The sequence below is a fragment of the Dermacentor andersoni genome, chromosome 8, assembly GCF_023375885.2.
Source record: "Dermacentor andersoni chromosome 8, qqDerAnde1_hic_scaffold, whole genome shotgun sequence".
NCBI classification, from domain to species: Eukaryota; Metazoa; Arthropoda; class Arachnida; order Ixodida; family Ixodidae; genus Dermacentor; species Dermacentor andersoni.
The window spans coordinates 3,425,798-3,442,918 of record NC_092821.1 but is presented as its reverse complement, the minus strand read 5'-3'; the positions used below and the strand labels follow the sequence as shown (position 1 = coordinate 3,442,918).

At 49.1% G+C, this 17,121-nt stretch overlaps 1 protein-coding gene across 3 annotated transcripts in view; it reads left to right on the top strand.

Moving 5' to 3' along the window:
• Positions 1–17,121, top strand: part of LOC126526682 (DNA excision repair protein ERCC-6-like) — a 332,661-nt gene that overhangs the window by 268,187 nt on the left and 47,353 nt on the right. For all 3 annotated transcript variants that reach the window (XM_055068344.2, XM_055068345.2, XM_050174540.3), the window contains one exon: positions 15,845–15,964. In XM_055068344.2, coding sequence (XP_054924319.2) covers positions 15,845–15,964 — 120 coding nt within the window. The remainder of the gene's footprint in view (positions 1–15,844; positions 15,965–17,121) is intronic.

Here is a 17,121-nt window from a genome sequence, read left to right as displayed (position 1 = left end):
CATGATGGTGGTTGTAACATGTTTCGAGTGTCTGTATAATTGCTGTTGCAATAAACAAAACTTGCACGGTCGGTGCAGACCTTAACATCGGCTTCGGCTTGCCACTGGTCAAGCCGACACAAAGCAGCATTCAGCACACAATATATTAGCCATGAAGGCAGACGAACAAGTGAAGGCGCGACGACAACGGTGGACGAAGAGGGAAAACACACAGGGCGCCTGTGTGTGTGTGTGTTCACTGTTCGTCCACCGTCATTGTCGCGCCTTCACTTCAGATCACGCTCATCATAAGCCATGCACGTAAAATTTTGGGCGGGATTTTTCACTTAGGAACGACGTAATCGCTGGTTAAAATTGCGCTCTCGCTCCGCCCCCTGTCGAGCTCCATGTGAGGCTGTTGACGCTGACAATGCGAGCGGAGACCGGAAACCGCAGTGTAGTGACGTCAGCACTGGTGTTCCGCTCCTTCGCAGTCTCCGCGAACGTGCCAGACTGCGCTTGTTTCTGCGTGCGTGCCATCATAATCTGCCTCGCTCGAGCCTACATTCCTTTGTGTGTATGTAGAGTGGTAGTTGATGTGCGCAGCATCAATTTAAGTGGTGGGCCGATCACGCCAACGTTCTGTGCAGCCGTAGGCTGCACAAACACCAGTGGCCGCGACGATGTTCCATTACTCCCCGCAAGACAAGAAGCTTGGAGCTAAATGGGAGGCTGCTTGTAGCAAGTATGTGACGCCCCCTCGGACATAATCTTGGTTCGGCAGAAAACTGCTGTAGAAGTTGATGAGGCCCAGGTAGCTCTGAAGCTCTTTGTTCTGGGGCTTAGGTGCCTTGAGCACCGCATCAACTTTGCGGGGAGCCGGGGCTAGGCCTGCCTGGGAAATGATATGTCCCAAGTGCTCAATGCTGGGGGCTAGGAAAACACACTTTTCCAGCTTGACCTTGAGGCCGGCGTCCTGTAGTCGTGCCAAGACGTTGTGCAGGTTCTGCAGGTGGTCCCCGTCGTCGCTGCCAGTAACCAGGATGTCGTCCAAGTACACCGCCACGTGCCTCATGCCCCTGAAGAGGTTGTCCATCTCCCTCTGGAATATGGCTGGGGCTGAGGCCACGCCAAACGGTAAGCGCGTGTACTGAAAGAGTCCCAAAGTTGTCGATATAGTGACATACTTCCGGGAGGCATCCTGGAGCACCAGCTGCTGGTAAGCATCTCTGAGGTCGAGCTTGGTAAACTTCTGTCCACCGGACAATGCTGACCAGAGATCTTCAATCCGGGGCAGCGGGTACTTCTCGACGGTAGCGGCGGGGTTGATGGTAACTTTGAAATCCCCGCAGATTCTGACACTGCCATCTCGCTTGAGGACTGGCACGAGGGGAGCGGCCCATTCAGATGTCCTTACGGGCACCAGGATGCCCTCTCGCTGCAACCGTTGCAGCTCCTGGGTAACCCCGTCCTTCAGGGCGAACGGCAGTGGGCGAGGCTTGAAAAAACGTGGCCGGGCTCCCTCAGGTACATAGATGCCAGCCGTCGTGCCGGCAAATGAACCCACCCCTGGCTGGAACAGAGACTTGAACTCGGTCAGGAGGCTGGGGACGTCTTGCACCACATGCAGGTTGGTTTCCTGGTACTCTGGCAGATGAAGGCCCAATGCATGAATCCAGTTTCGGCCCAGCAGCGTCGGCGACGACCCCTTCGTTAAGTAAAGGGGAAGGGTTGCCTCCCTGTCGCCAAAGCGAACGCTGACCTGTGCCTGACCCTGGACCTGGGAGAGTTGCCCGGAGTAGCTGCGCAGCATCACGCCCGAAGTCTCGACGGACACGCCGGGGAAAGTCCGCTTGAAGAGCTTCCCGGCCATTACAGACACGCTGGCCCCCGTGTCCAGCTCCATGGAAATGGGGTGCCCGCAGATTTCGACGGTCAGCATGTATGGCGGCACAGACAACGGTACAAAGCCTGTGTGCCACATGTCGAAAATCGGCGGGTCCTCGGCCACGACGTGGAACCTGGCCGCGAAAGAACTTGAGCTTGCTGCCGCATGCCTCCGCCGCGTACCCTTGCGACGGCTACCCTGGCCGCGGGCTTGTGTTGTACCTGGGCTTGAATCCGGCTGCTGCTTGCTGTTCGTCCTCCCACTTCGGCATACACGTGCCAGGTGCCCAGTTTTCCTGCACGTAAAGCATTGTGCTTGAGAGAACTGGCACTGTGAAGGGGAGTGGGCATTACCACAGCGACCGCAGGTACTGCCCTTTGTCACGAACTTGTTGACCGCCGCTTCCGCCGACGGTGAGCCAGACGCACGGGAAATCTCGCTGGCGTCCTTGGCGGCAGCTTCCATTGCCAGCGCTGCCTTCACGGTGTCGTCCAGCGACGGGTCGGGAAGCTCCAGGAGTCGCGTCTGCATGGTGGGGTTGTTGATTCCACAGACGAAACGGTCCCGGAGCAGCGAGTCCAGTTGGTCCCCGAAGGCGCAGGCACTCGCTAACCCTCGTAGCGCAGCAACGAATTGCCCGAGGGTCTCTCCTTCCCGGCGGCTCCGGTTGTTGAAGCGGAAACGCTCCATTAGCGTGGACGGTGCTGGGTTAAAATGCGAGCGCAGTATGGGAAGCAGCTCACCCAGCATCTTAACGTGTGGCGTGGCTGGCTGGAGAAGATCGAGCAGGAGGCTGAAGACGCGGGTCCCGCAGCTGGCCAGGAAAATGTCCCGCTGTTTGGCCTCGGGTGTGTCGTTTGCCCGGAAGAACACGTGGACTTGCTCCTCGTAAATTTGCCAGGCGGACCCATCTCCCTCGAACGGCTCGAGCCTTCCGTACAGCGGCATGGCGACAGCAACGGGGGCGGTGTTTCGCCACTCGCGGCGGCGTGGGACGCTCCGTAGGTACTCGTCGCCAGCTTCGTCAGTGTCACGAGGATCCCATCTTCCTCGTCAGTGTCACGATCCACCCTGGGTCGTGAACAAGGGAGGGCTTCTGGCACCCTCCGATAGACGTACGCTCCGCAGCGTGGTGGTGCTGAATGATTACTGACCGGCGAGCAACTTTTTTTTCTTTCTCTATGGGCGAGCTGCCGTGCTCGTCGGTGTTTATGGATGGATGGATGGATGGATGGATGGATGGCGGCTATACCCTTTGTAACGGGCGGCGGCTAGCCTTTTGCTCCCCCTCCTATTTTAGTATTCTTTTTTTTTCCTTTTTTTATATCCTCTTTTCCTTAACCTAGTTTTTTTTACTCCCCTCCTCCCCTCCCCTCCTTTACTCCCCTCCTCAGTAGAGGAAACATTCTATCTATTTCCCCGATTTATGATATTATCTATCCCTTGACTTCCTCCACCAATCCTCTAGCCTCCCCTTCATTACTGCCACTCTTTTCTCGTCTATTTGCCCTCGTTCCCCGGGAAAACCTAATGCCCCTTCCATATCTGCCACTGTTCCCTCTGCCAGGGTCGGGCGAAGGTCTGTGCATCTCAGCACTATATGCTCAGTGGTCTCCATTTCGGCTCCGCAAGCTGTGCACCGAAGGTCCACGTCTTCAAATTTAGCCCTGTATGTTTTCGTTCTCAAAACCCCCGTCCTAGCTTCGAATAATAGTGAGCTGCCCCGCGAGTTATCAAATATGAGCTCTCTCTTAATCTCCTGTTTTTGTGACCTATACATTGTGGTGCGGGTGACCAGTGTTGCCTGCTGAGCTATAGCAGGCCGCCGAGCTTGGCGGGCGAACCATGATTATGCCCGAGGGGGCGTCACATACTTGCTACAACGCACCATGAGGCGATCGGGCTCTTTTCTTGCACTTCTTTCTAGACAGGCCATGACATCTAGTGTTGCCCCTGAAAAGTTCGCACATGGCCTTTGAGATGAAAAGCATGGTGCCCCGGTGCCTGCAAACACTGAGAATTGGTTCTCTTGCTTGCCTCACATCCAGTGGCGCATCATACTCAGTTACCCAAGCTGCCAAGAGGTTCATTGAAGACAGTTCCAGCTCCCAGACAGTAAACTTCCTGATGAGTGAAAACTAGCTAATGTTGTACCTATTGTCGCGAAGCACTTTGAGCAGTAAGCGTTCGCGACTAGAACGTTGGAGCAGCGAGAGGTAGTGTAGCCGACCGTGCACCGAAACAAGGTTGTTCTTTCTCGTCGTCGTTGTCTCTCTCCTAGCCACAGCCCCACTGCTCCTTATTTTACTGTACAGTTATCTCCCCCGTGGAAAAGGAAGCCGTCCCGGCGACCTACGGGTAGGACAGCACAGGCGGATCATAGTAGGGCTTGAGACGCTGGGCACGCACAATTTCGCGTCCACGACGGCGATGATCCAAAGGTAGATCGAGGGGTTCCACAATATAGTTTACTGGAGACGTTTGGTTGATCACGCGGTATGGGCCTTGGTACTTCGACGCGAGTTTCGGTGACAGTCCAGTGGTAGAGGCTGGAACCCAAAGCCACACTAGCGAGCCAGGAGCATTGGAACTTTGTCGATGGTGCTTCTGGTGTTGTTGGTCTTCTGACGTAAATATACGGGAAAGCTTGCGACACTCTTCTGCGTGTGCAGCAGCTTCGGATAGGGTAGTTGTTTCCGTGGAGTCAGGGCGGTACGGAAGGATAGTATCCATTGTGGAAAAAGGTTCGTGTCCGTACAAGAGAAAGAAGGGCGAAAATCCCGTGGTAGTCTGCGTGTCGGTGTTGTAACCGTAAGTGAGAAAAGGTAGAACATGGTCCCATTTGGTTTGGTCGGATGCAACGTACATGGCCAGCATGTCACCAAGAGTGCGATTAAAGCGCTCGGTCGTGCCAGTAGTGGTGCAATGAATGATTACGGCAATCTTTGAGGAGAGTCTCGATGACGTTGGAGAGGAAGACGCGGCCTCTGTCACTGAGTAATTCTCTGGGAGCTCCGTGGCGAAGGATGATGTGGCGCAGGAGAAACCAGGCGACGTCACGTGCAGAAGCGCCGGACAAAGGGGAAGTTTCCGCATGGCGCGTAAGATGGTCGATGGCCACGATTACCCAGCGATTGCCATCTGATGTGGTTGGCAGAGGTCCATAAATGTCGATGCCTACACGATCAAAAGCATGTGCTGGGCAAGGCAAAGGCTGCATTGGGGCGGTTGAACGACGAGGGGGGTCTTTACGGCGTTGGCAAACCAGACAGGAGCGGACATAATTATGGATGAATCGATACATCCCCCGCCAGTAGTAACGAAGGCGTAGACGCGCGTATGTCTTCAGTACCCCTGCATGCGCGCACTGGGGATCGACGTGGAACGCTGTGCAAATATCCGAACGCAGGTGTCGCGGGATGACAAGCAACCATTTGCGACCGTCCGGGAGGTAATTGCGACGGTACAAGAGCCCGTCGCGAATGGAGAAGTGATGTGCTTGGCGACGTAATGCGCGATTGGTAGTGGGTGTCGATGGGCTGGACAAAAAACACAGCATGGACACAATCCATGGGTCTTTCTTCTGCTCCAGAAGAATGTCCGTGGCAGCAAGGGAAGACTCAGACAATGAGGCCTTCGGGAAGCTAGCCTCGTCTGTTAGTGGCGAACGAGACAAGGCATCCGCATCCGAATGTTTTCAGCCAGAACGATACAGCACGCGAATGTTGTACTCCTGCACTCGAAGGGCCCATCGAGCAAGACGACCGGACGGTTCTTTTAAGGACGACAGCCAGCACAGCGAATGGTGATCAGTTATGACGTCAAACGGGCGGCCATAAAGATACGGACGGAATTTGGTTATGGCCCAAATTATAGCCAGGCTTTCCTTTTCTGTGACAGAATAGTTCGATTCAGGTTTAGTGAGTGCATGACTGGTGAAGGCAACGACGTACTCATCGAAGCCAGCTTTTCTCTGAGCGAGAACGACCCCAAGGCCAACACCATTGGCATCCGTGTGTATTTCAGTTGGAGCACTTGGGTCGAAATGGTGCAGGATTGGTGGTGACGTCAAGAGACGACGCAGCTTTGTGAAGGTGGCATCGCAATCCGGTGACCAGGTTGAAAGGTTGTGGCCACCATGAAGAAGCTGCGTTAAAGGTGCTATTATAGTGGCAAATTTGTGGATGAAACGGCGAAAGTATGACGCTAATCCAATGAAGCTGCACAGTTCTTTCAATGTCGTTGGTCGGGGAAACTGGGCAACAGCTTGTAGTTTCGCCGGATCAGGGAGTACACCTTCTTTTGATACGACATGGCCGAGGATGACCAGCTGCCGGGCAGCGAAGTGACACTTCTTCAAGTTAAGCTGGAGGCCAGCATCGGCGATGCACTTTAGGACGCGTTCAAGTCGAAGTAAGTGGGAAAGAAAGTCTGGTGAAAAGGTAACGATGTCGTCCAGATAACACAGGCATATCTGCCATTTGAGGCCGCGCAAGATGTTGTCCATCATTCTTTCAAAAGTGGCAGGCGCATAACACAGGCCAAATGGCATCACAGTGAATTCAAATAAACCGTCAGGTATGATGAAGGCCGTTTTCGGATGGTCTGACTCAGCCACTGGCACTTGCCAGTACCCGGATCGTAAGTCTAAGGATGAGTAGAATTCGGCACCTTGGAGGCAGTGTAGCGCGTCGTCAATACGGGGTAACGGATAAACGTCCTTGCGTGTGATCTTATTAAGGCCCGGTAGTCCACGCAAAAGCGAATTGTGCCATCTTTCTTTTTTACCAGCACTGCAGGAGAAGCCCAGGGACTGTGCGAACGTTGTATGACACCGCGTTGGAGCATGTCTGCGACTTGCTCAGCGATCACGCTACGCTCCATGGCGGATACACAATACGGCCTGTGGCGTAAAGGCGCATGGTTGCTGGTGTCGATGTGATGGACAACAGTGGAAGTACGGCCTAAGTGAGATTGTTGTAGGTCGAATGACGTGCGAAAGCGGTCTAGAAGATGGACGATCTGGGCGTGCTGCGCTGGAGTGAGGTTGGGATCAATACACTGGTAAAATATTGGGTCACACGGCGGCGTGGGAGGAGAAACTTGAAGGGCCAGAGCGTCAACCGGAGGAGAAGCCGGGTCGTCAGGCACATCGTAAAGGAAGCTTGGTTCGATTTCGTCTGCATAACCAAGACACTCATTGTGGAGCAGCCTAGCAGGGCAAGGAAACAGGTTCGATACAGAAAGTGCGCTCGAACCTTGTCGAATGGCAAGAAGGGTAAAAGGAAGCAAGAAAGGATGGTGGCGAGCAACAAGCTTAGACGGCGTGAAAAGAACTGTGGAGTCGGAAAACCCAACGCAGGAAACGGGTACAAGTGCGGCAGAGTATGGAGGAATCTCGGTGTCGGCGGTGACGAACACACGACCGGAAGTGTCATCAGTATCTTCAAAAACGCTGGTGCCGAATGGCGACAGCGCGAGTTCAGCATGGGCACAATCTATAACGGCATGATGAGAGGACAGAAAGTCCCATCCTAAAATCATGGCATAGGAGCAGCGAGGCAGAACAACGAACTCAATATGGTATAAAGCACCGCTTATAACAACACGCACGGTACACTTCCCTAAGGGTTCAATCGGCGCAGCGCTTGCTGTACGTAATGAAATGGCTGAATAAGTCGTCGCGACTTTTCTAAGGGTAAGACGAAGTTGGTCCGAAATCACTGATATTGCTGCTCCCGTGTCTACAAGCGCATGAACGGCAATGTCTTCTGCATAAACTTCAAGGACATTTGCAGGAAATAAATGAGGTCTTGAGGAGTTCGCTGAGATCGCAGTTCTTTCCTCCGGAACTGCGGTCCTTAGTTTTCCTCTCGGATAGCTTCAGGACGACGGATAAGCGGCGACAGAGAACGCCGACGGGGAGACGGAGACCGACGGGTATTGTAGGGTCGGGAAAGAGGAGACGAGGCTTCGAAGGGCTGAGCGGCAGTAGCAGAACGGGATGGAGAGTCGAAACCATTGCTTTGTGGCCTCGGAGAATCCGAAGGATACAAATCCCGCCGGTGGCAAAGCCGTGCACCATGCCCGGGTAGGCCGCACGAATAACAGATAGGCCGATCGTCATGGGTGCGCCATGGATTGAGAACGGCGGGCGGAGACTGTTGGAAATATTGGCGAGGTGGGCGCACGGGCTGCTGTAGCGGCCAGTAGCTGCTTGGGGGGGCAGGAGAATATGTTGCAGCTGCTTGCGGAGGTGAGGGAAAGGCGCTGGTAAGTCTGGATTGATTACCTGCAGAAGGAGGCCTTGGATCAGCGACAACGGCAGCGTACGTAAGTGGCACAGGCGTAGGAGGCGGTTGATGAGCAAGTGGTACTGCGTTAGCGACTTGTTCTTGTATCATGTGACGGAGATCTGGAGACAAGCACGGCTCTGAGGCTGGAGCGACTGGCAGAAGTGAGAGTTGGCGCGCCACTTCTTCTCGTACAAATTGCTTGATTCTATCGAAAATTTCTGAACTGCAAGGAGTAGAAGTGACACCATCACTCAGAGCTGAAAGCGCGACGTCCGGAGCGAGTGCTTGGCGCGTAGAAAACCGTTGTTTGCGCAGCTCCTCATAGCTCTGGCAAAGCGTTAGGAGGTCGTTGACTGTCTGAGGATTCCTTGCCAAGAGCATTTGGAAGGCGTCATCTTCTATGCCTGTCAAGATGTTCTTGACTTTGTCATCTTCGGTCATATCTGGGTCGATATGCCGGCAGATGTCAACTACATCTTCAATGTAGCTCGTAAAAGCTTCGCCCTTTTGTTGGGCACGACAGCGAAGCTGTTGTTCAGCCTGAAGTTTGCGCACAGCAGGGCGACCGAATACTTCTTGAAGTGCCGTACGAAATGCTGTCCAGGTGGAAAAGCCAGCCTCATGGTTGCGGAACCAAAGATGGGCGACCCTGGAAAGCTAGAATGGTACGTAACCAAGCTTGTCAGCTTCAGACCATTTGTTGTGGGCACTCACTCGGTTGTATGATGACAGCCAGTCCTCTGCGTCATGATCGTCAGTGCCATTGAATATGGTAGAATCCCGTTGGCGTGGCGCACCAGGACAGACGACTGGAGGCGGTGCCATGGGTGGCGCGGTAGGACTAGTCTCCTCAGGCATGGGAGATGTGACAGGGATTGTCCAGCTTCGGAGTTCCAGGTTTGCAAAAAGACCAGCACCTTCCACCAAATGTTGCGAAGCACTTTGAGCAGTAAGCGTTCACGACTAGAACGTTGGAGCAGCGAGAGGTAGTGTAGCCGACAGAGCACCGAAACAAAGTTGTTCTTTCTCGTCGTTGTTTTCTCTCTCCTAGCCACAGCCCCACTGCTCCCAATTTTACAGTACACTATATTCAAGAGCAGTTCCAAGAGCACCGTCTCAAATTATAGACCTATTTTCCTTACTCCCATCTGTTGAAAGCTGCTCGAGCATATTTTGTATTCGGCTTAATTTCATCATTTGAACTCCATTGGGTATCTAACCCAATGGAGTTTAACCCAGCATGGGTTTCGAAAAGGCCTTTCTTGCACCAGTCAAGTATTAAACTCTTTGATGAAATTACTCATTGTCTTTACAACAGAGGTCAATGAATTGTCTATTTCTGGATTTCAGAAAAGCAAATGACATGTTGTCTCACTCACTTTTGTTCGAGAAACTTGCTCTCATAAGCACCAACACAATTGGATCAAACATATTTTATTGTTTAGAAAGCAAATAGTTGTTTTGAAAGGGAGTTTCTCGGATGATGTTACTGTTACATCTGGTGTGGTGCAAGGCACCATGTTGGGGCCACTTCTCTTTTTTGTTTTTATTAATAATAATTGTGATGGCATTGAAACTCAAATATGATTGTTTGTGGATAATGATGTAGTGTATGCAAGGGTATCTGATGAGACAGATTGTTTTCCAGTGGTGGCTGACATGAAATGCATAGAAAAATGGTGTGTCACTAATAGCATGTCTCTGAACATAAATAAATGTGTACTTGTTGGCTTTCCAAGGAAAATTAACAAAATAATAGATATGTATTTGTTAAGTTGCCAAGAAATAGGAAATAATCAATCAGTAAAATTTTTAGGTGTTATCTCCTGTCAGAGGATAGCTCTTGGTCAGAACATGTTTATATCACAGTTAGAAGTGCAGGACATGTCCTTGACTTCTTGTTACAAAGCTTAAAACACGTAAGCATTGACATTAAAGAAGCAGCATATAAATAAAAAAACATGTTTTGCCATTGTATTGGAATATGCTTGCTCTGTGTGGGATCTGTTTTGTGGTGTACATATGCATTAGAAAAAAAATTCATTGTGGCGAGATTTGTCCTGGGAAGATACGACTGTTTTGGAAGTGTAAAGAAGAAGGAAGAAAGAACTTGGTTGAAATCGTTTGTTTGAACAATGAAGCAGGCTACACATACCTTAAGCTCTTTTATTCAGTCTTCCATAATGATACGGGAACCTGCTCATCCAACTATCTGAAGGCCCCACATTATGTTCTCTTGTGTAAAGGCCATCCACCTAAAGTTAGGCTGTACCTTTCCAGGACTAATTAATTATTCTTTATTTCCAAGAATCATTGTCTCTTGGAATTCACCACCAGATGTGGTGCACTGCAACACTGTTGATGGGTTTTACGGAAGTTGCACCTCCCCCCCCCCCCCCCCCCCCAATAATGCCTTCATGGCACTGCAGGTCATGTACGAATAAAGAAATACTCCACCACTTCCATCAATACTTCCACCACTCGGCTGGCCGAGTGGTGGAAGCGGAGGAAACCGCGATTGCCATGGCCATGCATGCGGAAGCGAATACCGTCATCAGCGACAGCAAGCAGGCCATCGGCAATTTCGTCCATGGTAGAATTTGCAAACAGGCGTACCATGTCCTCACACGACGCCCCCTAAGCGGCTTGAAAACCCTCGTGTGGACCCCCGCTCACGCGGCTGTGCCCGGCAACGCGTCGGCTCACAGTTTGGCTCGAGATCTCGCGTGCCGAGCCTCGTCCGCGGATGCGGACAGCGTGAATGGGGAGGAGAGACACGAGGAACCCTGCGAGACTTATTATGAAATAGCTCATCGGTATCGCTTGAGGCGTCGCGCGCTGCCACCACCGGCCAAGCAACTCGACAAAACGCAAAGCGGTCGCGTTTCGGCGACTTCAGACAAATACATACCCACACCCAAAATACATTAACAAAATCACAGGAGGCAGGGAAAGCGACAAATGTAGGCTCTGTTCAGAAACAGGAACACTAACACACATAATGTGGGAATGCACCTCGCTCCCGTTCTCTCATCCCCCTGTCAGCAGCAAGACTGACTGGACAGCCTGGCTCAGTTCCGGGGACGTCGACCGACAACTTGAACTGGTGGACTGGGCGGAAAAGGCCAAGCAGGCCCAGGGCCTTACTTGAGCCCTAACCCTCAGCCACGTCCCTCTTTACCCTTCCCCCTTCTAATAAAGTTTATCACCGCCAAGAAATAAAGAAGAGTGATACATACCCAGTGTATTCATGGTGCAGCTCGCTAAAGCGTTGGGGTGAAAGACATTTATTAAAATGTGGCACGTACACTGCATTTGGGGCACAGCCTACTAAAGCATTGGGTTGCCGTCCTTGAGGAGATCTTGTGTTGTTGGTTATTTCCGCTCAGCATCTGAGAAATTTAACACTTGGTGTTAGACGGTGCGGAGTGTTTTTAGGGAAGCGCGAAAGAGGAGTTCTGCTGAATTTTTAAGGTCTGGGAAATCTGGCGCCTCACCGAATCAGTACACACATAAGTAATGATTGTCATAAGATTGTTATATCTGAATAGTGGCTAATTCTTCTATCTCTCCTCATTGTTTTCTGTTGTGATGTCACTGGTGTCAGAAGTAAGCAGCAGTGATTGAACTTTCATTTCATATTCGCATATCACCCCTCTATGCTCATTTCACTTTCTCAGTGCTCACAGATGAAATACATTTCCTATAAGAGAGCATCTTCTCTGTCAACATTTCTTGCCGCCCAAGCACTCACCCAAATGTCCTTAGCCCACCAATACTCACCCAACAGGTGCTGCACATAAAAGCAGCAACCGTATGATGTCAGAGATGCTGTCTTATTAATGGCAAAATTTCTCTGCTATACAAAGGATAAGTGCGGGCGGACCCATTTTTGTGGCAACCGTATGGCGACGTGGTCAATCAGCGGCAGAGGAGTGATCGCTATGGCTGTCTGGTGTCTCGTTGCTATGCCTTTCCGGTTCACTTTCAAGCTGTAGCTGATAATGCTTCAGAACAAACCATCGACACTCACAAATCGCAATGATATGCCACAGTTGTTTTTCATTTCACATAGAAAAGAAAATATTGTGAGATAGTGTAGGTTAGGGTGTGTTGGTATTCCATAACTGAGGTTTTTTAGCGCACGAAGAAGGACGAAAGACAGTGGCAAGACGCGGACACAGCGCTAACTTCCAACAATTGTTTTATTCCACAAAGCGGTACACATATATATAGGTAACACACACCACCGTATGCATGTGCATATGTACTGATTTTTAATCAAATGAGAGCAACGAGACATGTGTAATGGAAAGTTAAGATGATATCAAAGATGAAAGAACGACCATGCATAGCCCAAAAAATTTTTTGTAATTGCAAGATTAAAATGTCATCTCGATCAGACCACCCCCTGCGTCACGTTTAAAAAATCAAATTCTTTTTTTGAAAGATCGATTGAAGGCGCGCTAACACAAGCGCTCCCTAAACTAGCCATCTTCGCCACTTCAATAATCTCACATGTTGTTTGCGCTGCACTTCTTCCTATCACCGTGCACTGTGACTGGAGGATTGGGGCATCTGGCTTTTCACTGCAGAAAGCATGGGTGCAGTCCCATTTATAAACAGTTGTTGGAAGTTAGCGCTGTGTCCGCATCTTGCCACTGTCCTTCGTCCCTTTTCGTGCGCTAAAAAACCTCAGCAATTGTGAGATATGCGGCACTGTCCGCAAGCCACATGCCAATCTATCTAAAATTGTCACTGAAAATCGCTAAACCTATCATTGAAAATCATGCACCAACACAGAAGTAGTTGAACACTGTTTGAAGAAAAATATCAGGTTAAGCCGCAGACACCATACGAACTACGAAAAAATGTAATAGTCAAGTCCAGATGACTTACAAATTACTATGCAAAAAAGGTGAGTTGTGCAGATAGAACACAAGAGAAGTGGACAACACAAATGCGCCTCTTCTGTCCTGTCTGCATGCCTCAGCTTTCTGTCGTTCTAAGTTACAAATTATGCCTTACAGAAATTACCATCGCTAATACCAGAACTCCTAACGAATACACCAATATGTTGAACCTTTTACACAATGATATGTCCCCAATACAATTTAAGAAGCAAGTTAAGGTAATATTACTTTCTAAGGGCTAGGTTTGTGCTGTGTGTTGCATTACAGTCGAACCCACTTATAACGATACCAGTTTTAACAATATATCAGTTATAACAATGAGAAGCAGCTGAACTGTCAACATCTGCCCTCATGCCACATTATCGGTTATAATGATGAAGTCTGGCTACAGGGTGTCCATACGAAAAGGTGATGGCATGCGAAATCCTTGAAAAGAAAAATAAATTTGAGCCGCTGCATGCTGCCCCACGGTTTCCCGCCTTCTCCACTTCACCAGCCTCGCACACCTTTCCTGTTGCCATTCCCCCCTTCCAAACACGATTGGGCTGCGCCCATAGCATTACACCGCGCCACCCTCCGCAACGCAAATTGACCACGCCAACTTCGCTGACAGCTCTGGGCGCTCCTCCAAGATTGCTCACTGGCCCCTCATGCTGTGCACACTCCATAGTTCTGCCAACGGATTAAGCTGCTCGTGCTTGTCTTTTTTGGTTGTGTTGAAGTCATTCCTGGACATGTAGTTTCTCTGCCTCATTTCACTTGACGCCGAAACAGGAGGTGGCAGATCCAATCGCTGTACATTGGCAATGCATGACATTGCCGGTGAAAAAAAAAAAACGAAACAAAGTGCTTCTAACTGATCAGGCAATCGTTGCGAATGTGCCTGCATCAGGTAGCGATGGTGGCAGTGACGGTGATAGCGGCAACGACGACGTGGTAGGGCAGGCTGCTTCAACGTTATTCTTGCAAGAGGCCCTGGGGACGATTCAGTCTCCCCAGTGGCTTCGTTTTTGCGAGGGACTTTCCACTGGACTACATGGAGCACCTGGATGCCTTGTAGAATGATGTTGGCAAGCTTTGTGTAAAGCAAGCAAAGCTGATGAACATGGCGCTTTCTCATTGGGGCGATCTCACCACAGCATTTCTGCTGGATTTCTCAAGCTGAGAGGCTGCCATGGCAACCTTCTCACATTTTTTTAAAAGGCCCCTTTTGAGGCCACCAAAGCGTTGCTTCAGTGGAGTTCGCATGTCACTTGCCACCTGTGATCTCGCTTTGCAGTTATAGTAGTAGTGAACGCCAACAGCGGCTACTTGTTGCATGCAATCGGAGTGCGCAGGAAGCAGAGTTAAACAGTTATACGAGTCAACAGAATCGGCAGCCAGATAGAGGAAGGGGGTGGGGAAGGGCACTGACCTCCCCACCATTATAGGTTTCTCTAAACAGTTCTGCACTCCCCCATTTTGATTTTTTTTTCATGCAACCCAGTTTTAACAATTATTGGTTATAACAATGGAATTTCTGTGGCACTTGAATATTGTTATAAGTAAGTTCGACAGTATAGATTTCATTTCTGTGTGTGATGTGCTATGAAATATATGATACATGTGTAACATTGTTTGTTTGTTGTCCTTTTTATTCTTCTGAAGAGCAGAAAAAATAATTGCTATATTTGCATTGAGGTATGCGCCTCATTGTGATTGTATGATGTGTAGCAATATGAAAATGATCGCACTGCTGCGGCTGTTGTCTGGATGGCATAGCTTAGCCAGGCACTTGCCGTGCCTTTTTCTATGCCTCCCGAGACAATTGTCTTGAATGAAGAATGAATCAATCTCGTGGGATAGCACCCATTGCATGGTTGCATAGTCACAGCGGTGGAGTGTGTACATGCAGTTTAGTGTTGTTCTCATGTTGTTCTCTTGGGCCATCGAAATCCACAGGAGACTCTTTGCTGGGCCATTGGAGGCACCCATCTTACCTTTCTTTTACATAGACCTAATTCTAATTTTAAAAAAAAAATTTTTATCAAGTATGCTTATCTTGTATGCTTATAACAAAAATAGAATATATGATACAGGTATTTGTGTCCGATACAACAGTGTCCACACTACAGCTGAAATTCGGGCTAGTTGGCTATTTATGATCTAATAATAGCATGTAAAACAAGGGACGAACAAGCACTGTGTATATCTCTTTATGCTCGTTGTTATTAGAAGCAACATTGTCATAATGAGGTTTGACTGTATGTTCTTGTATCTTCTGTGCAATGAGCATACAGATGCATTTTTCATGTGATTGAAGGAACTTCAGTATTGAAACACTAAAGGTTGCTACTTGTTTGAGCCTTCTGTGGCAGGCTAATGTGTTGCTTGCATCAGAAGCTTCTGGTGGGCTTCACTCAAGTGAAAGCACTGATGAAAGGCATACCGCATTAGTGTGAACTCATCAGTTACCTCCGTCCAAGGCACAGACATGCTTTCGTCTTTTTTATCCATGCAGATCTGTGAACTGCTTATCCTGTGTGCTTGTATACTGATAACGCAGTGAAAATTCCTGACTACATTGTCATCACGCCATAGAGGCAAAGCTTGAGAGCCCACTCGAGTTTGTTTCAGTCGTAATAGTGACTGTGTATTTTGTTTCGTATGTGGTTAAACCTAAATTCATTTAAATTTGAGAAATTAATGAGGAGTTTGAAACATAACGAACTTTTTCTTATAAGCACCATCAAATGAGGTCGTGTTGGTGATATTTTGTTCTTCTGCAGTCGTGGAAGGTGAGAGCATCAACTACGTAGTCAAGAAAGCAACATACAAGCCAGAAGTCCACCCAGAGCAGAGCCAGAAGCATGACGATTACGTGCTACAAAAGCTTTTCAAGAAGTCTGGTATGTGCTTGGTGCATTTAGGGAAGTACAGTTGAGTGCCTTCACAAGGAAATGAGTGAACGAAGGAATAATTCTGCCCCAGCTTTATTGTGAGCTGTGCAATGAGCGGCCTTTGCAATGAAGTGACCTGTTTAACAAATGATTTCAGAGGCCCTAAGCTCTTTGTTATAAAGGCATTCAAATGTACTTCTTGAAAGTATTACTCCTAACTGAGTTTATTTATTTATTAAAATCATAACATGCACCCATAGGGCATCATTGTAGCAGGGGTACCTTACTCAGTAACATCAAAGATTGTGTTGGTTGGTTCTGCATGACTAAAGGTGACAGTGCAACTTCTTGAATGAAAATAAGACCTACAAATAACACAGACAACAAAAAGTGCTGACTTCTAATTGGGAATACCGTGTTTACTCGCATAATGATTGCACGTTTTCGTAAATAAAATTGATGCAAACTCAAGGGTGCAATCATTACGTGGTTTAAATTTCCTGTGAAAAGAAAAAAAAATATTATTATTTTTTTTTTTTTTCATCTCGCGTTTGCTGCGAGATGACACCATGTCAACAAGCGGGCAGCTGCTGCTGAACAGTGCGGTATACCAAACCAGAAATGGTGTCCGGCAGAGCAATCCGAATGCGCCGAACGCGATTTCTTTTATTCTCGTTGCATGCATAGAAACAGCTTCTTCCGTATCAGTAATGAATAATATCATAAATATTTGAAAGTTGGCGACAATAACGTAGCCATGTCCGCTTTGAGGGGACAGAAACAGAGGTGGGCATGCCTAGCGGCCAGTGACATAGAAACACATTACGGGCATGCTGCAGAAACTGCGGCATTTGTCTTCACTAGTACGCTAATGCGGCACATTTCCACTAAGGGTGGGCGAATATCTTAGCTGTGTTAAAAGCCTCGGCATATGAATAGGGTACACTGCTAATGTATCAGTGTAAACGTGGCCACTATCGTTGTTGCTCGCGATTTGTTGCGTGCCCACGAGTGCAGACGAGAAGAATCGAAAGGTGCCTTTTTTTGTTCCTGGTGTTAACAGTACAATACGTAGACGAGACACGAGATGAGAAGACGACACCGCAAGCGCTGACTTTCAACAACGTTTATTTGAAAGAAATGAAGCGGTATGAGCCTTCGAATAG